Source organism: Gadus macrocephalus, chromosome 4, assembly GCF_031168955.1.
Source record: "Gadus macrocephalus chromosome 4, ASM3116895v1".
NCBI classification, from domain to species: domain Eukaryota; kingdom Metazoa; phylum Chordata; class Actinopteri; order Gadiformes; family Gadidae; genus Gadus; species Gadus macrocephalus.
Genome location: NC_082385.1, coordinates 4,604,472 through 4,626,562, shown reverse-complemented (window position 1 = coordinate 4,626,562; position 22,091 = coordinate 4,604,472). Strand labels below are relative to the sequence as shown.

At 51.7% G+C, this 22,091-nt stretch overlaps 2 protein-coding genes across 2 annotated transcripts; both read right to left on the bottom strand.

The window, feature by feature from the left end:
• Positions 1 to 53: 53 nt before the first annotated feature.
• si:ch211-214j24.10 (uncharacterized protein LOC558894 homolog) lies at positions 54 to 4,080 on the bottom strand. The gene is made up of 4 exons (XM_060048729.1): positions 3,930 to 4,080; positions 1,408 to 2,214; positions 998 to 1,027; positions 54 to 881 (listed from the first exon to the last, which is right to left on the bottom strand). The coding sequence occupies exons 1-4, from the start codon at positions 3,943 to 3,945 to the stop codon at positions 832 to 834; spliced, it is 903 nt and encodes a 300-aa protein (XP_059904712.1). The 5' UTR covers positions 3,946 to 4,080; the 3' UTR covers positions 54 to 831.
• A 456-nt stretch (positions 4,081 to 4,536) lies between these two features.
• On the bottom strand, positions 4,537 to 21,958 carry nav3 (neuron navigator 3; the record flags this gene model as incomplete). The annotated part of the gene is made up of 22 exons (XM_060051064.1): positions 4,537 to 5,310; positions 5,455 to 8,831; positions 9,640 to 9,858; positions 10,078 to 10,196; positions 10,589 to 10,785; positions 11,340 to 11,411; positions 11,786 to 11,940; positions 12,333 to 12,568; positions 12,821 to 12,989; positions 13,184 to 13,279; positions 13,523 to 13,620; positions 14,084 to 14,270; positions 14,793 to 14,946; positions 15,728 to 15,814; positions 16,219 to 16,430; positions 17,782 to 17,906; positions 18,188 to 18,299; positions 19,789 to 19,872; positions 20,349 to 20,426; positions 20,614 to 20,637; positions 21,156 to 21,179; positions 21,839 to 21,958. Coding segments are annotated over 21 exons (2,685 nt in total), but the record flags the coding sequence as incomplete, so codon positions are not given.
• Positions 21,959 to 22,091: the final 133 nt, after the last annotated feature.

The following is a 22,091-nucleotide window of genomic DNA, read 5'->3' as shown; positions in this document are numbered from 1 at the left end:
CACTCTTATGAATCTAGTTCCATTGGTCAGATTCAGACTCACAACCTCAAACATCAAGTTGAATCATTTTATTAAGCAATACTGTTCTACTGACATTTCTCCTCCAGTGTAAATTACATTTTGATAGAACTCATTTTTCATAAAACAAAAAAAAAAAAGGAAAACAAATAATTGTCAACACACTCGACGACGCGCGAGACCTCCGGACTGGGTCAGGGGTCACGCTCAGAGGGGGTACGGGGGGGTCAGCCCCTAGCCTGTCGCCAGACGGCCCCTTCTGGACAGAGATAAACGAGGAGGGGGTTGTGAACACAACGCCAGTTTTAACAAAGTGCTTGATTGACCACACGCGTTACAGGTGAGGGTACCGCAGCCCCCGTAAAAACAGACGAGACATGATTGACAACTCCGCGCTGGGGAAGGGGGAGGAGGGGCCCACAGCTCTCATTTAAAAAAACAACAAAAAGGGCAGATTCAGGATTGATCGACAGCTCCTGCTCTGCCAGTACAGGGTCAGACTCGTCCCGGGGGGAGGGGCTCGGGGTAGGGGGTTTGAAGACAGGTGCTCGTGGGTTAAGGCAGGCGCCGGTCGCTATATAAAAACAGTCGTTTCTCAGAGCAGCTCTTCCAAAGTGTCTCAGTGTGGCTTCAGCAGCGACACGCACCCTGAGGGTCCGTCTCTGGGGGGGGCCGTGGTGTGTGTCCGTGTGTTGTTTGTGTGTCGGCGTTGCGTGTGTCCGTGTGTATGTGTTGTGTGTCCGTGTTGCGTGTGTCCGTGTAGACGTGTCGTGCGTCCGTGTGCGTCTTGTGGGTGTGTTCGGGCTCCCTCTGCTAGGCCGGCTGCTCCACGGTGTCTTTGTACCAGACGACCCGCTTAGAGTCTGAAACCACCGAGCAGAAGAAGAGTTAGGCCACAGCCCCACAGGCCACACCTCCAACAACAACAACAACAACAAGGTTCACATCAGCATCGCGGTCCATCACCGAGGGCGTTTACCTTTCTGTCTGGAGCACATGGATCTCCACTCTGAAAGAGAAGACGAGAGCCACCGTTAGAGCTCACCTCGGCAGACGCCGTCATCGTGGTGGAACCCCTCTACACGTCACGATCACCTCGACTCAGATGCATGGCCTCCTCCCACACCCTTCTTGCGCACTTATCGTGTGTCGTACGTCCTTGCACTTAAAAACTGTTCTTAGCATGGTGTAGCATCTTATCCTAGCTATCTTTGTTGCATACGGCGAACGGGTTTACCCAGCGATTGTTGGTGCTTGGTTCTATGAACGTCCTTACCGTAACGACAACGATATATTGTCCTTTCTTCTGACAAATGTACTTATTGCAAGTCCCTTTGGATAAAGCATTTGCTAAACGCCCTGAATGTAGATGTCCATGGAGGTCCTCACCTCGGCTGTGGTACTCCAGGGCGTCCACCAGGTGGGGGTAGTTCAGCATCAGCCTCCTGGCCTGGTTCTGCTCCTCTGGACCGGGGCGGGCGAGGAGGACGGCGGGGACGGCGGAGGAGGTAATGGAGGGGGCAGGTTCACAGCTCTGGTCCGCTGCCAGCGGTGGGGCGGGGCCCCGCGTGGGGCCGGGGGCCTCAGGGGCCACGGGGACAACAGGGGCCTCGGGTGTATGTGCTTCGGGGGCAGGGCCGGGGCCCTCCGGGGCAGGCCGGGCCTCGCTGATGAAGCTGAGGCCCCACTGGTTCTGCAGCAGCACGCCGATGGCGGCCGGCTCCTCGTCCGCCGCCGCCGGCCCCGCCTTCACCTTGGAGGCGTAGCTGACGGCGGGCAGCAGCTTGGCGGGACTGTCCTGCACGGGGAAGGCGGGCGGGGGCCGCAGCAGCGCCAGGCTCTCCTCCACCCAGCGCTCCTTGGGGGGCCGCTGGGGGGCCCGCTCCCCGCGGCCCGCCCCCGCACGCAGGCCCTCCCGCCGCTGGCCGCGCCCCTTCTGCAGGCCGCCGCCGCCGCGCCGCTCCTTCTCGCGGCGCTGGGCCAGGGCGTGGGCGTGGGCCGGGACGTAGGGCGGCTCTTGGGGTTGCGGGTCGCCCCCGCCCAGGCAGCCCCCGCCCCCGCCGCCACCGCCGCCGCCCGACCCGGGGGACAGGCGGCGGTTGCGGATGTGAGGCTGAGAGGCGGCGGACGCCACCAGGACCGCCGGGTCGCACAGACCGTCGGAGTCACACACTGAGCTGCTGGCGTCCCACGGACCTGAGAGAGACACACACACACACACACATATATAGAGAGACACAGACACTCAGACACGGGTCAGCTTCAGGAACAACACAGTTTCATCCAGAGGAACGGCTGATCGATGTCGTCTCTAGCTGCTGCTGTAATTCTGAACCAGCCGGGGTTCATCCTACCGAAGTATCGCTTGATATAACCCCTAGATATACGTATACTGCGTCTATACCGGGAGGGGAAGTGGAATGCAGGGTTACCCGCAGAAAACGTATGCTTATTCTCATGCAGGCTGTCAGACTGTAGCCCTGAAGCTCGATCTAAACACAGAGTGATTGAAGTTTGTATTATTTTATACTTTTGTATAATAATAATAAAAATATATACATATGTAAACTTTTATTTTGACGCAGTATATTACTATTGACGCCTATACTATTGACATAGTATAGGCGGCAGGGGGTGTTGCTTAGGCGGCTGCCTTAGCTTTTAAGTGCTGTTTCAACCCTGGGTATACTGTATCTATATAACCAGCACTAATATTTAGCGTTGGATCATCCAGTTCTGCCTTGCTTTAGGAAGAAGCGGTTGTTGGTTGAAATCCAAGCATCCCAACACATCATTCTGTGTACTGGTGCCTGGGAGAATCCGACAGTACTGCAGTAGCCATTGACTCATAGTGGTAAACAACCACCACTAGAACACCTTAATACTGGTACACAACCACCATTCGAATGCTATACTGGTACAACCACAATTACAGAACCATACTGGTACAAAACAACCACTAAAATACTATACTGGTACACAATCATACATGTACACAACCTCCACTAGCCTATCCTAGTGATATCTAACCACGGCTAGCCAGTCATACTTATAGACAACCACCACTAGAATACTACGTCGTAAGGGTTCATTCAACTAGTTTAATGAGTCTAGTTAAACGCAAAAGGAGTTTAAAACACATTAATTCCTCTGGGTTCGCAATCATTTCGCCACCACAGGTCTACCTGTAGGCCTCCCAGATCCTTCAGGGGGGGTCTAAGACTTGGACTCAGACTTACAATCAGTCATCATCATAATAAACAAAGTAACACAGAACCATCGGCCTCGTCAGAATACAACAGATCTGAACTACTGAGAAGTGAGTACAGACACCAGCGCCTCGTAGTCCAAACAAGACCCGGACCCGGGAGTCCCGAGGCTAGGTCCAGGTGACCCAGACCCAAGAGAACAGGACCTGAACCCGGGACACCAGACCCTTAGCCGGGACACCAGGAGCCAAGTCTAGGAGACCATGAGCAAAGTCTAGGAGACAAGGACCCGGACCAAGGACACCAGGAGATAGATCCAGGAGGCCACATGTGAACTTTGCTGCGGTGACACATTTAGAAACACAAGACAGCACGGGGGGGGGGGGGGGGGGGGGAGCTTAATGCTACATAACCAACACCAGCACACCACCAGTAACCGTACTAACGTCAGAAGCGGTGGCTAACAGATATAACATGTATCATATTATACACATAACAGCCCCCCCAGGGGTCCATGTCAGGGCGGTGAGGACCGGGGAGCGGCAGGTCTCAGGTCAGATTCGGGGAAAGTTCCGTCAGCTCCTCATTCAGAGAAGCGCAGCTTAGCCTAGCCGCTAACGGTAGCGGCGGTATTTACACAACAGATCCCGCGACAGGGCGCCCAAAACCCCGGCCCGGCCCGCCCGGAGCCCTGCGCCGTACCTGTCTTGATGTGCATGTCGTCCTCGCGCTGAACGGAACCGTCTGGAGCTTCGGTTGGCGGGGAGCGCGCGACGCCTCGCCGGAGTCTTGTGGCCACGGAACGGTAACCGGAACCGGAAGAAACACCGAGCGGGAGGGGGCGGGACAAGAAGTGGATTGACGTAATCGCTCCGGCGCGAAACTTTTGATAAAGTCTATGGGGGAGGGGGTGTTGATAATAATATCTTACATCTACTGTACTCTGTTTCATCATCAATAATATCTTATATCTAGTGTACTCTGTTTGATAATTTATCATACCTCATTTTAAGTGTACTCAAGTGCAAGGAGGGGTTTACTAAGGCCTTTTGGTTAAAGTAATCTTAATTATTTTGTTTGAACAATTAAAACAGATAAAAAAGTTAAAACGCATAAGCTGATGGATTATTGAATGATGATTTAATTTCTGATTTTATGATTAAATTATCCCTTCGTCAGATCACATTTTTGTCTCATGTTGTCATTTAATGTTTTTCTTGCCTCGGAGCCCGATGCTTCTGATCGGATAACCCCATATGTTAATATCGATATCACATATCTAATCTATTGCAGAGTCGGAGACACCTGGTGACGTGATTTCATAAATCCACTTTTTATTGTTAGATTTGTTTCCATTTGAATGAAAGACGATACAATAACATGACCCTTACACCAAGGTTCCTTCAACTGTGCCTGAAATCTCTTGAAGGAGTTAATGAAGTTATTAATGTTGACAGGTCAACATAAAGGTGAAGTGCAGAAAAAGTGTGTCGTAATTGATCGACAGTTAATTAACCCAAGAGAGAACAGTGGTCTCTACCGCCACAGTGCGGTCATCTTCTAGATTACACTCAGATAGGATGTACCTCTTTATTCCGTCACTCCATAACTACCTCCTAAAACAGGCAATAGTCAACTCATTTAATGTAAAAACAACATTTAGTTATTTTGTACAGTAACCCAAAGGTCAAAGATAGTTTAAAAAAAACGCTTTATTGGTCTTCATGTGGACTTGTCCAGGCGGTTCCTGGAGATCTCATGTCAGTTTAATCAGACACAGGTCAGAGCCGAGATTTGGAACAATGCCACCGTTAACTTAAAACGGAATCATCATTTGGTGCGTTTTAAATACTATGTCATGTGATCACAGTGAAGCTACGTTTATTAAAGCTAATGGTCATGTCGAGAAGAGCTGGAGGAATTTTCATGTTAGATGTTAGGTCGAGTAAGTTCCTGGTTCATGCTGATCAATGAACAAAGCAACCACGAATCCGACTTTGGACCTTTCAATAATCTGGTATCGATCCGACCGGTCCACAGCGGGGGTCTGCGACTGGTGTCTGGTTGTTATGAAGAGGACGACCTGCAATGAAGGGCGAAGTTGGTTCGACAAACATCAGTAAACGGGGTGTAGGCGTCGAGATAGTTTAAGGCCTTTTATATCCTAACCAGGTGTAAACAGCCGTATGCAGCTGATCCACTTCCGGGACGCCGACTTAAAACTCACCTCCTAGGGAACAACGAAGAGCATGAAGAGGAAAAAAAGTGCGTCGAAGGCAACGAAGAGCCACATGTCGAACCAGTACGAGTGCCGCGGGAGAAGAGCCACCGGCCCTCGGAGCGGGGCCACAGGTCCTCGGAGCGGGGCCACCGCTCCTCGGGGTTTAACCGTCAGCTCATCGCCAGTGCTAACAAAGTTGCGGCTTGAGTTCCGTCTGCAGTCCGCGGGTCTGCATCCGCGGTCTTCCGGAAGAGCATAGGTGCATACTTCAAAGTAAAAGCTCTCGCATCAACTTCCCAATAATAGATTGTTTATGTGTTCAGATTGTATTGATATCAATATGATGATAAAGAAACAGCTGGGACATACTTGATTAATGATGAATTAATACAGCAATAATGATAAGGATTAGAATCCTTATCATATCTAAAATGCTATATGAATGAGATAGTGTGGACAAGTTAGGCGATAACATAGTGTGGCAAAGCTGTTAAAGCAGGTTTCTGTACACCAGCCTTTCTTTACTTTGTCAAAGTTCTAAATCAAAGTGGTGATCAGGAAAGTGGTTTTGCTGAACTCTTTCTTGTTGAATTAAACTTTCACATTTCCCAGTATAGGCCTTAAAATGAGAATCTAGTACAAACAATAATCACAACCATGCACAGAAACACGGGTAGAAGTTTGCTGACACCAAATACCATTTATTGGGGCTTTACAAAGACTACAAAATCCTCCAGATGAGTTAAATCACTGTCTCTCCCTCTCTCTATTTACATGATATGTTACATACAAATGTACAAAGTATAAAACATTTAAAGGACAAATGTTTCACTCACCCCAAAAGTGTATGCATGTATATCTATATATACATCTATAGATAGATAGATATAACTTTTTTTTAATGTTTTCTCTCAAACCGTAGTACTTTAGTATCGACCAAATGGACATGGTCCAGCAGGAGTGTGGTTGGTTAAGGACATTGAAGCAGGTTTCCAGAGATGGTAGGTTTTGATTAGAAACCTCACTAGGTTGTTACCAAGGTAACCACAGCGATGGAGTGTAGGTAGTACAGTAGGCTTTAGATTGTCCTGAGGCTGTGATGGCTGCCGACGTCCTAGCACCGGAGAAAGAATCGGAGGCCAGGTTACGGTGTGTCCTTCCAGGCCTCCAACCAAACCCTGAGGCCAGGGAACCTCAGACCAAACCCTGAAGCCAGGGAACCTCAGACCAAACCCTGAAGCCAGGCTACGGTTGGTCCTTCCAGCCTAGAACCAAACCCTGAGGCCCGGCACGGTGGGTCCTTCCAGGCCTCAAACCCTTGGGCACCACAGAGCTTGGGTTTTAAACAGGGAGGAGGGGAAGTGCTCGTACTAAAGACGGAGAGAAGTGTTGGACGAGAGAAAGAGAACGGGGTTGGTTTATGGTGATCTAGTGGCGTCGTCGTTGTACTGAGTTAAATGACAGCCGCACACTGGTCACCGCGAGTCTCCTGCATAGACAAAACAATCACATCACATATATACCCCCGCCTCGTGAGGGTTTTTTTTGCATTTCTTTATTTTTTTTAAATCCTCTTTGTTTTTCTGAACATGATCGGTATTTTCATCGGGTAAACATAACGCAACATCCACAGGCCAGAGAGTATCTTTGATTCACTGTGCAAGACGGAACTATTTACACACCAACCCCCCCCTGCCCCACCCCATGTTTAACTGTGCAAAACCCCAACCAGCGATTTAAACAGAGACACCGTCCCGAATCAAAATGGCTTCTGTCCCACACGCCCTTACGTAGCAGTGAGGCTTGTGTGCCCCCCCCCCCCCCCCCCCCCCCCCACACACACACACACAACTGACCGCAGGAAGCTAAAACCATGCTCGGCGTCCCTCCCAGGTGAGCCCAGCTCGTCCGGGAATAACGTCAACGTAAAAAACATCTGGATATAACGCCGTTGTAAAGAAAACCTCTGGATATAACGTCAACAATAGAACACCTCCCCTCCCGCCAGGACGTGTGTTTACTGTCGGCTCTGGAGTCAGAGTGGTCACGTGTGGAAACCACACCTGACCATGGAGATAACACAGGAAGTGACATCATGAGCCCCTGGCGGGAACACCCTCCACCAGACGCCCCGCACCCTGCGTCTGTCCGGAGATACAGCAGGAAGTAGTACACTCACTTCCTCTCAAGGTAGCCAATGGGAGTTGAGGAAGCCTTTCTTAAGGCAGTGAGAAAGTGTGCCACCGCTAATGCTTAGCTTTGGTTAGCCCTCAGTGCTAACTCCTAATGCAAAGCTATGGTTAGCCCTCAGTGCTAACCCCGTGGCGTGTCACCAGAGCTGTGGGACTTTAGAAGGTTTGATTTGGAGTGAAAACGAACTTCTGGCGGCCAAACCAAACCTAATTCTGCCGCTGGGTTCATGTACACGTCCCGGTGACGCTCATGTGCACGCTCCTGTGTGAGTGTGTGCACACGTGTTGTGTATGTGTCTGTGCATGCATGTGTCTGTGTGTGTACATGCATGTATGTCTGTGTATGTTTGTGTGTGTGTGCAGGTTGGGCAGTAAATCAAAGCCTTGGCACGTTGTACTTCACAGTAGTGGTTTGGAGAGCATCAACACTGTACTCGTGGGCACGCGGGCAGGACAGGGCCTGGGCGCTGAACCAGCACCATGGATCTAAAGGCCTGGGAGGGGGTGTGTGTGTGTGGTCCGAGTACATAAAGGAATATTTGGGATTGTAAGAGCATGTGTGTGTGCATTGGTGAGTGCACGTGTATGTGTGTGATCTGTATGTGTGTGAGTGATAGTGTGTCAGTGTGTGTGATTTATTAGCACCTCTGTAAACAAATGAGGAAAACCAAGGCGTCTACTGTAAACATCAGATCCTTAAGCCCCGCCCCTTCCGGCCACACCCCCTTATCTGACCCCCACCCTGGGTGTAGACGATAATACTCTTATTGATCGGTCAAAGTGCTGATCACCCCCTCAGGTCGTAAAGTCCATCCCTCGTGGAATTATAAGATTTGTGCTACCAACCTCTGAGGGACTGTGTGTGTGTGTGTGTGTGGTTGGTATTATACTATAATAAACTTTAAGGTAACTCTGAGGAGTGTGTGTGTGTGTGGTTGTCGTCATACTATAATAAACTTTAAGGTAACGTCTGGGGTCATAGTAGGACTCTGTGTGTCCACGTCAGAACCCGGTCTGGCAGAATGTTCCGGAATCGGTCCGTGTTTCGGATTTGGCTCCGGGATTCAGAACTCCTCATAGCGCCGACTCCAGCGAGGAGTCCAGCTGGTCGTCATGGTGACTGGCACTGTCGCTGTCGCAGCTCTGAGTGGAGTAGTTGGCCGCCTCCTGTAGCCGTAGCAACATGCTCATCTAGAGACACACACACACACACACACACACACACACACGCACGCGTCTTTTAGTGATCTGTCCCCGGAGCATGATCCCTCCCTACCCACAATGCACCTCTTCTCCTGAACGTTTAGCACAGAGTCGCCTCCCTCTCCACCTCAAGGACTTTCTTATCTCTAGTATCGATGGAAACCAGTATCTATGGAAACCAGGATCTATGGAAACCATTATCAGTAACAGGTATCACGGTAACGGTGGTCCCGGATATAGTGGCCCCGGTAACAGTGGTCATGGTAACAGTGGTCCCGGTAACCATGGTCACGGTAACAGTGTTCCCGGAGGTAGTGGTCCAGCTAGTCTGGCTGAACGGAAGTGGACAGCGTCTATTGCCTAGCGTCGGATTTGGCCGCGACTCCTCCCCTTCCGGTTGCTCCCCCTCAAACTCGGAAACTAGGCAGTATGGCGAGTTTTGAAGAGGACTTTGACGGCGCTGTAAAGTTGGCATGTTTGGCTCTTTCCGTCGAAAATTGCAAAGAACTGCAAAAGATTTGCTTGCAGCATTGGCTGAGGAAGAAAGATGTTCTATTTTGCATGGACACCGCTGCTGCTTCCCGGGCTTAGCCCCGCCCTAGACGATTGTGATTGGTTTAAAGAAATAAAAACAGGCCCGCCCAGTTTCCCCACGGATAGACGGCTCGAGGTAGCGTGGCTCCAGACCATTCTACTTGCTGTAGTTTGGTCTGGCTTTGCGAGACTATGGTCCAGCTAACGGTTGTCGTGGTAACGGTGATCCCGGTAACAGTGTTCACGGTGACGGCCTCCTCACCAGCGGGTCGCCCTCGGTGTCGCTCTGGGAGACGGGCTTGGAGGAGGAGGAGGGGGAGGAGCCGTCCTTGGAGCCCCCGAAGCCGTCGTAGCCCACGTCCTCCGGCCGCAGCTGCAGCAGCAGCGATTGGCTGTCGTGGGGCTGGGGGGCGGGGCTCCAAGGGTAGGTCTCGTTGGCCCACTTGGACGGGTCCTCCCAGGCCGCCCGCTTCCCGTACAGCTGGAGAGAGAGGCCAGGGGTCAAAGGTCGTCCACCGGGTCAGAGGTCAACCAGCTTGTTGCGGTTTCATCAGTTAGCAGATTTATCCAAGGGGCGACTTAAGGAGCAGGTAGGGGTTCGACAATACATAGTGGGGTACTAAACCAGAGCATTTGGTGTCGGAGTGAACCACCCTTATGAGACCCAGTTGGGTCGGTTGACCTTTGACCTGTCACCCACCTGCAGCCCCTCTCGGACGGCCTCCAGCAGGTAGGGCACCAGGGAGTAGTTCCACAGGTCGGTGAACCACAGCCTGGAGCCTGCCACGTCCATGGGGCAGGACAGCAGCAGACGGGGACCTGGGAGACAAAGACCAGGTTCTGATCCGACCACAACACAACCAGACCCTCATCCCTTCACCTGGACGCCCCAGGGGTCCTTAAGCCCTGAGGACCCAGACCTCTGGGGGGGGGGGAGGGGGAGGGAGGAGGGGGGGAGGGGGGGAGGGGGATGGAGGAGGAGGAAGAGAGGAAGGAGGTGAGGGAGGGGGAGGGGGAGGACGAGGACGAGGGGGAGATGAGGTGAGGGGGGAGGGGGAGGAGGATGAGGAGACGAAAGAAAGAGGGTGGTAATAGGGAGGAGGAGGAAGAGGAGAGAGAAGAAAGGGAGGGGGGGAGGAAGAGATGAGAGAGGCGGGCTGGAAGTAGAGAGGAGGAGGAGGAGGAGGTGGAGGAGGAGGAGGTGGAGGTACCTATGGTGATGTCGGAGGAGCTGTGGGCCTCCAGGAAGCCGTTGAGGTGCTGCCAGACCCGGGGCAGCCAATCCACGACCTTGATGAGCTCCGTGCTCCTCGTGTTCCTGGAGATCTCCGTCTCGATCAGCTTCCGCCGCAAGAAGCGGCCCAGGAAGCCCTTCACCGGCTCAGTGTGGTTAGCACACAGCACCCACCTGAGAGGGGGAGGGGGAGGGGAGGGGGAGGGGGAGGGAGATGTTAAAGGAAGCTGTCATGTTTCTCCAGTCCCGGTCGAGGAGGTCTCTCTACACAAAAAAACGCTCAGTGACAGCCAGCCTACGTCTCAACAGCGATCAAGCTGGTAGGAATATAATTAATTCACATGTTATTTGAAGATCTTAATTCTACTGCCTGGGGCATCGTAAACTCTCCAATATTAATAATCAGAGACTGTTTTCCGTTGCGCAGCCGTTATAGAGCCTATTTATTCTGCTAATGTTTTATTAACAGCCCTAATCCAAACAGAGTGCCAAGATTTCTTCCGCTGCTGCTGAATCATCGTTCCATCAAACAAAACAGCAGTGGGGCTCGAACCAAACCCATGGGAGTGAAAGGGCTCCACATTGTAAATAAGGTTGTGTGTCACACCAACATACCACACACCAGATAAATCAACCTCAGGCTTTACAAACCCATCCCCCTTCAGAGACCATCTTCTGACCATCGTCTCGGAGGAAGTATCCAGAAGACGGAGAAGATAAGAACTGACCTGAAGTTGTGGTGGAGACCCAGGTTAGGAGAGCAGGACATGCCCTGGTTCATGGTTCCGATCACATAGGGGCTGCCGGGACAGAACACACAACTTTACACACGGGCAGCAGAGGACAGAACACACCACCTTACACAGGGGACGGAACAGACCACCTTACACACTGGTGCGCTTTTATTTGTAGCTGCACCAATCTGATCAGATTATATTTGTTCCATTAACATGTATGTCTGTATTGATCTATTGTTTTAACCATTATTCCATTCTTTAAGAGACGAAAGGATCGAGGGGAGGGGAGAGGAGTGGAGGGGAGAGGGAGAGAGGGGAAAGGAGAGGAGAGGAGAGGAGAGGAGAGAGGAAAGGAGAGGAGAGAAGGGGAGAGGAGAGGAGAGGAGAGGAGAGGAGAGGAGAGGAGAGGAGAGGAGAGGAGAGGAGAGGATATTTACCATTTGTGGTACTTGCAGTTGAGGAAGCCGTTGAAGATGTCGCTGAGGGAGCCGATGTGGTGCAGGTTGTCCAGGACGACCACGGTGGGGAGGTCCGAGTCCGTCTGCTCCGACGCACAGCGCTCAGCCAGCGTGGAGAGGTACTGACGGAGGTCCTGGGGGGGATGGAGGGGAGGGAGGAGGGAGGAGGGCGGAGGGGCGGACGGAGGGGGAGATCAGAGGGAGGGTGGAGTGGAAGGGGGGAGAGGGGGAGCCGGAGGGGGAGACAGAGGGGAGGTGGAGGGGGGAAAGGAACAGAGGGGGAGTGATGAAGGGAAAGATGCAAAGAGGAAGGAGGAGAGATCAGCAGAGGGGGAGGAGAAGGAGGGAAGGAGACAGAGAGAACAAGAGGGATAGAGGAAGAGAGAGAGAGAGAGAGATAAGCAGATCAGAACCATGGAGGGAACCGAAACAACAACCACTGCAACAAACCCTCCATACCGTATTTATACCCTCCAGCACCGAGTACCGGATTCCGGAGTATCAGAGCCCGTACCGGTTTGCGTACCTTGCTGCACTTCTGGTCCACGTTGAAGCTGGCTACCGTGTGCTCGGTGACCTCACTTCCTGTCTGGGCGACGATGTAGGCGGCCAGCTTGGCGGCCAGGAAGGACTTCCCGGTGCCGCTGGGGCCAGACAGGATGATGCGGCGATGCTCCGAGAGCAGGTTGAGGTACCGCTGGATGATCGCCTTGGGAACCAGGGTGTCAAACACCAGGCTGTCGATGCTGTTCTCCTTCACTCCTGAGGAGAGGGGGGAGGGGAGGGGGGAGGAGGAGGGGAGGGGGGAGGAGGAGAGGGGAGGGGAGGAGGAGAGGGGAGGGGAGCATGAGAAAGAAAGAGGTTATGTGGGTCTTTTTCATGGCCTGACTTTATGAGACCTGGACATGAGAACGGATTTAAGAGAGCGTTATGGTTAGTCTAGACCGGTCTGGTCTGGTCGGGTCTAGACCAGTCTGGTCCCGTCTGGTCTGGTCCGGTCCGGTCCGGTCTCACCTTTGAGCTGGACCTGGATCAGGTTGTTGTGGCCCACCAGGTAGGCGCAGGGAAGCAGCTCGGGGAGCTGGGAGGACGGCCCTCGGACCACCTCCCCCATCCTGTAGCTCAAAATGCTGTCGGACCCCAGACCCAGGCTGGTCAACGGGTCCACCCGGAACACGTACTCCTGGAGGAGGGCAGGAGGGGGGAGGGGAGAGGGAGGAGGAAGAGAGGGAGGGAAGGGAAGGGAGGAGGCAAGAGGGGAGAGGGGTGTCAGTCAGGTGTGTCAGTCTAGGTTAAGTATAGACAGATGACCTTTAACCTCTGCAAGTGAGCCCAGGTGGGGTGAGGTGTTGTCATGTGACCCGAGGTGAGGGGTACCTTGAAGAGCCGTCTGATGACCCCGTCCAGGACGTCCCACTTGGTCTTCCCACTGACCCCGATGGACCCGATCAGGTAGTCCTGGGTTTTCAGGCCCTGGACACACACACAGACACACACGCGCACACACACACACACACACACACACGCACACACACAGTCAACACAGACAAAAACACGGAGACACACACACACACACACACACACACACACACACACACACACACACACACACACATACACAGAGGATCAGACTACTTGGAAGTGATGGATGCAGCAGGAAATGATTTCTGACCAGCAGGAAGTGAAGTCAGAGCAGCAGGAAGTGATGCGACCCACCTTTGTGTTGTGGCCGTGGCTGTTGACCGAGACCACGATCCTCACGCTGCGGCCCTCCTTACGCACGTTGCCCTCGTAGCCGTCGTCAAGGAGGATATCTGGAGACGCACAACTTCCTGTTAGCAACCTGCAGTACCAGCTAGCTGGCTAACATCGGCTTACCCGGCTAGGCTGTTAAATGCAAGCTGTAGCTAGACTAGCTTTGCTGACAAGACATATTGATAGGGCTAGCCCCTAGGTCAGGCTTTGAGCCGTTATCTGTAGCGCTACGTTACCAGACATGATAGTGTTAGCCCCTAGGTCATTAGCTGTTAGGCGTAGCGCTACGTTACCTGACATGATAGTGTTAGCCCCTAGGTCATTAGCTGTTAGGCGTAGCGCTACGTTACCTGACATGATGGTGTTAGCCCCTAGGTCATTAGCCGTTAGGCGTAGCGCTACGTTACCTGACATGATAGTGTTAGGCCTTAGGTCATTAGCCGTTAGCATCGGCGCTACGAAACCTGACATGATAGTGTTAGCTCCTTAGGTCGTTAGCCGTTAGCCGTAGCGCTACGTTACCTGACATGATGGTGTCGGTGATGTTGAGGTTGTTGAGTGACAGGCCGAGCGACTGGCGGGAGGAGGAGGAGGAGGTGCTGGAGGTCTCGGAGGGGGGGCGGGCCGTCTTGAGGGGCGTGGCCGTGGGCGTGGCGTTCCCGCTGGACTTGAGGCGGTCGTTCTCCGCCTTTAGCGTCTCGATCTCGTTCTGGTGGTGGGACAGATATATATATTTAAATATATTATAATAGATGTAAACATAATCATATATTCTATTACGACAATAATGACCTTACAGACTCAACACACCATGTGTCTTATCAGTGTGTGAGTGTTGATTTGCGAGTGATTGTTTGATGGTGAGTGTGTGTGCGTGTGTGTGTCTGATGTTTTCTGTGCGCGTGTGTGCGTTCGTGTTTGATGGTTTGTGTCCGTGTGTGTGTGTCTGTTTGACGGTTTGTGTGTTTGTTCGTGTTTGATGGTTTGTGTTTGTGTGTGTGTTCAATGTTTTGTGTGTGTGTGTGTGTGTGTTTGATCGTTTGTGTGTGTGTGTGCGTGTTTCATAGTTTGTGTGTGTGTGATGGTTAATGTGTGTGTGTGGGACAGTAGATTGAGTGATAGATTTTTCAGTCCAAAAACATTTTTAAACAAAAATGTTTAAAACTTACTTCCCCCCCCGACCCCTGAATCTGACCCCTGACCCCCCATGACCCCTGACCCTTGACCTCACCTGCATGCGGTTCATGGCCTCGCGGATCTGGTCCAGGTGGTGGGCGGAGCTCAGGGCCTCCAGCCGGATGTCCGTCAGCTTCAGCTCCTTCTCCCGCAGCTCGTTCTTCAGCTGCAGGATCACCTGCGTCTCCGCCTCCGAGCACTCGTACAGCCTGGGCACAGAGGTCAGGGGTCAGACACTCATACAGCCTGGGAACAGGGTCAGGGGTCAGGGGTCAGACACACTCGTACAGCCTGGGCACAGAGGTCAGGGGTCAGACACACTCGTACAGCCTGGGGCACAGGGTCAGGGGTCAGACACACTCGTACAGCCTGGGAACAGGGTCAGGGGTCAGACACACTCGTACAGCCTGGGCACAGGGTCAGGGGTCAGACACACTCGTACAGCCTGGGCACAGAGGTCAGGGGTCAGATACTCATACAGCCTGGGAACAGGGTCAGGGGTCAGACACACTCGTACAGCCTGGGCACAGAGGTCAGGGGTCAGACACTCATACAGCCTGGAGCACAGCAGGGGTCAGGGGTCAGGCTCAGGGATCAGCTGACACACACACACACACACACACACACACACACACACACACACACACACACACACACACACACACACACACACAGACACACACACAGGCACATGCAAACACAGGTACAAACACACACACACAGGCGCACACACTGCATTGTGCCACACTATATGCTCATACATGCACACCCCACACACACTCACTCACAAAAGCGTGCGATTGGAGTTATTAACATGTTATTAACGTGAATATTCATTATGCGGTTAGGAGACTCGCATGACCCCCTGTGTGAGGAGATCTCACTACCCACGCAGGCCTCTAGTACACACAGTTAGAGCACACTACACTACACACTCAGGTCCCTACACACAGGTAGACCACACTGCACACTGCGGCCCCCCGCGGTTACCGGGAGCCGTGCTTGTAGACCACCTGACCGGTCTGACTTTTCTTAGCGATCCAAAGGGGAGGAGTGAACTCTGAGAAACCCCTCCCTCTGGGGTGAGGAGGGGGAGGAGGAGGAGGGGGAGGAGGAGGGGGGGATATAAGGAGGGGGAGGGGGAGGGGGAGGGGGAGGGGGGGATAGGAGGAGGAGGTGGAGGGGGAGGAAGAGGAGGAGGAGGGGGGAGAGGAGGGGGAGGGGGGGAGAAGAGGACAGGAGGGGGAGGGGGAGGGGGGAGAGGAGGTGAAGGAGGGGGAGGAGGAGGAGGAGGAGGAGGGGGGGGAGAGGAGGGGGAGGGAAGGGAAGGGGGAGGAGGAGGCAGGGGGAGGAGACGTTATCAGTAAAACAAAGTCTGTCCTCAAGTGGAGCGGAGGGACCAACAGAATAGATCAGAGAAGACACACCGGCGGTCTGGAGGTGTGTGTGTGTGTGTGAGTGTGTGTGTGTGTGAGACTCACTCCGTGCCGGACGGTGAACAGCGTAGCCCGGTGGCGGCGGCGGGGCTGACCAGGCGGTTGCCATGGTTACCCTGGTCGGCCTGGTCACCGTGGTTACGCTGGGGGAGCTTGGGGGAGGAGGGCAGGGAGTCGCTCATCTCCTCCGACTCCTCGTGGGAGGAGGAGGAGCGGCTCTTCTTCTTGCTGAAGGCCTGTTTGAAGGAACTCCGCAGCTACACACACACACACACGCACGCACACACACACAAACCACGCACACGCACACACACAAAGATAAAAAAAAAGTTAATACCGCCAACCAGCCACCACCAGTCCTTCTAGGACATCACTTCCTGTGAGGTCATTTCCTGTTGACAGAGGAAGAGGCTCTGTGTGGCTGAGGAGGAGGAAGAGGAATATGTGCATGAAGGAATGTGGGGGAGGCATAGCAACCAGGAGGGATGGGGGGTGCATAGCAACCAGGTTCATTCTGGCCCTGCAATCTAGAACAGGCAGATGGGAGGAGGAGGAGGAGGAGGAGGAGTAGGGGGGGAGTGGGGGGGAGGAGGGATTCCATGCTGACACTTCCAGGCAGTGGGGAGGTGAGGAGGGGAGGGGAGGGGAGATGGGAGGAGAGAGGGAGTCACACTCTGCACACCGGGGATGAGAACTGACCTGAGCAGGGATCGAGTCAGCCACCTGGAGATGCAAAACACACCTGCCGTTAAGCGACACCCACACACTTGCCGTTAAGCCACACCCACACACCTGCTGTTAAGCCCCACCCACACACCGGCCGTTAAGCCCAGCCCAGGCACCAGTCGTTAAGCCACATCCACACACCTGCCTTGAAGCCTCATGAAGCCAAACAGAACGGTAAGCGAGGACACAATGTTGTACTGTCCTAGTTAAGAGGAGGGTTATGATGAAGGTGATGGTTAATTGAATGACGAAGGTGATGTTATTTTAGTCGGGTTAGACCTCCTCAGCTGTCTGCATGTTGGAGGTCAGAGGTCAGGAGGGGAGGAAGGCGATTGTAAGAGCAATCCACCGATGTCTCAAATGTAAACAACAGTCTTAACATGACGACACTGTAGAATAGGCTCCCGGTAAAAGGCAACATTAGAACACAGTAATAAAGATATCATGTGGTTCAACAAAGACACTCTCACCCACACACACATCTCACACTGACACCCCAGGAACACCTTCATTTAAAACCTTCTACGACTTTCTAGAACTTTCCCACTAGTCCTGAGCGTGACCCCTGGGGGGTTGGAGGGCGTGACCCCTAGAGGTCAGAGAGCGTGACCCCTGGGGGGTAGGAGGGCGTGACCCCTGGAGGTCAGAGAGCGTGACCCTTGGAGGTCAGAGAGCGTGACCCCTAGAGGTCAGAGATCGTGACCCCTGGGGTACAGAGGGCGTGACCCCTGGGGGTCAGAGGGTGTGACCCCTGGGGGTCAGAGAGCGTGACCTCTGGGGGTCAGAGAGCGTGACCCCTGGAGGTCAGAGAGCATGACCCCTGGGGGTCAGAGAGCGTGACCCCTGGAGGTCAGAGTGACCCCCGGGGGTCAGAAGACTCACCCAGCTCTTCTTCTTCCTCTTCTTCTCGTCGGGGTCCCTCCCCAGGCTGCCCAGGCTGGCGTGGCTCGCCCCGCTGGTGATGCTGGACATGCTCTCAGAGGAGTGCTGCCTCCTGATGCGCAGGTCTGGAAACACAAGACACACAACTCAGTTCCTAGCCTGGCCCTCACCAATTACCACTGACAGACGCACAACGGATACACAACTTATCCTTGGGGAATAATGATATTACTACACAACATTAAGGTACAGATCTGTTTGTGTGCGGTACCGCATGTGTGCGTACATGTGTGTGCGGTACATTTGTGTGCGGTACGTTTGTGTGCGGTACATGTGTGTGTGGTACCTGTGTGTGCGGTAGGTGTGTGGGGGCCAGCAGGGCTCCAGGGGGGGCTGCGGGGCGTACCTTTGTTCAGGTGGTCCGGGCCGTTCAGCGCCACCTGGATGGCGGTCTGGGCGTCGGTGTTCTGAGTCTTCAACATCTCAATGGTCTCCCTCAACTCAGCCAGCTCCGATTCCTCCAGGGAGAGAGACATAGACACAGAGAGAGGGAGAGGGAGAGGGAGAGGGAGAGAGAGAGAGAGAGAGAGAGAGAGAGAGAGAGAGAGTGAGAGCGAGAGAGAGAGAGAGAGTCAGAGAGAGCGAGAGAGAGAGAGAGAGAGAGTGAGAGCGAGAGAGAGAGAGAGAGAGAGAGAGAGAGAGAGAGAGAGCGAGAGAGAGAGAGAGAGTCAGAGAGAGCGAGAGAGAGAGAGAGAGAGAGTGAGAGCGAGAGAGAGAGAGAGAGAGTCAGAGAGACATAGTAGTAGCACACTTTATTGTCCCCGTGGGGCAGTTGGGTTTGTGGCACATCACACTTCATGACAGGACATTAGACACATGACACGAACAGATATTCAATACATCAGACACCGACAGACATAACATGAATTTATTTTGACTGATTTAAGGCTTTCATGGCTTGTGGTAGAAAAGAGAATTTGGATCTGTTCTTGGTCATAAGGGGTAGGCAGAAACGACGACCAGATAGCAGTAGTTCAAAATGGGATGCCAGGGGGTGTGTATAGTCACAAACAATGTTATCTGCCTTTTTCACCAGTCTGTCTTTGTAAATGTGTTCAATGCTCGGTAGTGTGTTCCCAAGTAACTTGCTGGCAGTTGTAATTGTTTTTCTGATTGTCTTTTTCTGTGACTCAGTAGCATTACCGAACCAGCAGACGATACAGAAGGTTAAAACACTTTCAATAAATGCAGTATAAAACATTTGGAGCATTTTGTTATTCACATTAAAAACAAGCAGTTTCTTTAAAAAGTACATTCTTTGCTGTGTCTTAGTGTGCAAAAGATCAAACCATGAGTCCCATTTAAGATTGTTGTCCAGTACAATGCCAAGATATTTGTAGTTCTTGACAACCTGAATAGTCTACCCATTGATAAGTGTTGTGGATTGTTGTGACTTTCTAAAATCTATGGACATTTCTTTGGTCTTATTAGTGTTTAAAATTAAGTGTGACTTATTGCACTTATTCTAGAAAGGAGTCTAAAAACTGGCCCATAATCTACCTCCTCATCCCGTAGCAGACTCACTAGGGCTGTGTTGTCTGCATATTTAATAAAGTGCCTGTTTTGTAAAGTGCTAGTGCATGAATTTGTGTATAAAATAAATAGTAAAGGAGATAAAACACATCCTTGTGGAGAGCCTGTGGACGTTGTCATCGCATCAGACAGAAATGAGCCCACTCTGACCCGCTGGACTCTAAGAAAGTGATGATCCAATAAATAATACCTGTATTAAGATTGAATTCACTGGCTAAAATGTCTGCAAGAATGTTAGGTTGCATTGGTGTTAAAAGCAGATGTAAAATCCACAAATAAAATGTTAGCATGAGTCTTTGGTTTCTCAAGGTGAGTGTGCAGGTTGCCACACTGGGATGAGTCTGGGGTGGCGATGCTATAAGATCATGATCTGTGTTGTGTTGAGTTATTCTGAAGGTGATTATTATGGGATACCTTCTGCTCGGCGGTCATGGTGAGACTCTGCAGGCGGCACGTCATGTTCCCCAGACTCATCTCGAACGCTGCCACCAGGTGGGCCTGGAACACACACACACACACACACACACACGCACACACACACACACACACACACACACACACACACACACACACACACACACACACACACACACACACACACACACACACACAGACACACACCGCACACACACACACGGATATAAATAGATATACATATACAGTCTGTGCTAGGTTATGTGAGGGGCGTGTGTGTGTGTGTTTGTGGGTCTGTGTGTATATGTGTGTGTGTGCATGTGTGTAGGTGGGTCTGTGAGTGTATGCGTTAGTGTTTGTGCACGTGTGTAAGTGTGTAGGTGTGTACATGTGTTTGTGTGTGTGTGTCTCTGTAGAGGTAGTACTACAGTAGTACACACACACACACTCACAAACACACACTAACACACACACGCACACACAAACAGAAACACACACACAGACACACTATGCTAACACACTAGCATTCTAACAGGATGGTGGTAACCACGGTAACTCACGTTGGCGGAGAGCTGGGAGGTCAGTGTGGCAACCTTCTCCTGAGACGCATCCAGCTCCCGACGCAGCTTACGGATTTGCTGATCAGGAGGAAGAGGAGGAAGAGGCGGAGGAGGAAGAGGAGGAGGAGCAGGACGAGGTGGAGGAAGAGGAGGAAGAGGAGAAAAAGGAGGAGGACGATGATGAGCTCTCGAGGTAAAGAGGGACAGGTGACATCTTCATTATCATGTGTTCAGCCCTAATGTGTTGTAGGGTGGAGGTGTTTACCGTGGAGTTCTGCCCCGTTTGGCCCTTGGTTCAAGAGGCAAAGAAATGAAAGAAATGAACTGATTAACTATCTGTGATCGCGTCCCTCAGACCACACCAAGGGGTCAGGGGTGAATACTATTCACAAACAAATTCAGTTTGAATTTGGCCTGATGATTTCAGCTAAATTAATTTGGTCAGATTGTGTGAATATCAGACTAATCCCAAATATGGAAATAGCGCCAAGATTAAATTCAAATATGGGCATAACGCCAATACTAATCCCAAATATGCACATAACAACAAGACTAAACCCAAATATGGACATAGCGCCAAGACTAAACCCAAATATGGACATAACGCCAAGACTAAGAACAAATACAGTCTTATGAAAGCCTAATTTTGCAAACAGAGAGAACACAGAGCAAGCCTCCATGCTAACTAAGCGTTAGCATGCAGCACGGTTTGGCTAACTAGCTGATGCTAACGTTATTGCGTATGAAGATACGAAAAAACGAAAGAAAAGGGCAGGCAGAGAGAAACAGTTTGAACCACATCCTCACCTCAGAGTGAGCTTTCTCCTCCGTCTGCAGGGAAACCGAGAGGTCAAACGAGTTAATGATTTATCAGAACACAATCTCAGGGTATTGATCAGAAAACCTCTACATTCTTGAAACTTTTTTGGTTCAAGACAAATTGGGACATTTTCAGACTTCAACACAAAAGTAAAGGATGGATATGAACATGATTGGATGAAGGACAATTTGTTTTTTTATGGTTTGGTATTTGTATTGATGTTTTGAGTTGTTTGTGTTAGTTTGTGTCTTCTGGTGATCATTTGCTGTTTCTGATTGGTCAGGGTCGTCTGCATCACACACAAACCCGCACGCCTCCCCCCCCCGGTCAGAATCATTCATGTCATTCATCTCACTCCGGACGTGCATGATTAGTAATCATCACCAACTTCATGCAACACAACATGAACCATGAGAGCTCATCACTATGAGACACTAAACGTTCTCTGACTAATATCTTGGGAGGAGATTCTGAAAATAAAATGGCATGAAAGCCAAAAAGGGCCAAAAACATTGTTGTTAAAATATCAAAGTCTCTAAAGGTTTAGGAGGGTATGGAGGTAAGAGTAGTAATATTAAGAGGTAGAACTACAGTTATATGCAAAAGTACTACAGTACTGGGTGTTCTGGGGTTAGTTAGTGTGTACAGAGAACCTCGTCTGCTGGGTTACCTTCTCCAGGTAGAACAGAACCTGGAGGGGGAGAGAACGAAGCGTTTCAGGACAGGAAGGGGTCGTGTACGGACAGGAAGTGGTTGTTTGTGGACAGGAAGGAGGCTTTCTGTTGGCCAATCATCGATCACCGGCTACAGCTTGAAGTTCTACTGACGGGACTAATAAGGTTCTTAAATCGTTCAGTAACGCTCTTAGAATGTGTTCTAGAATATCCTACTGCAAAGGTTCTAGAATGTTCTACTGGAAGGTT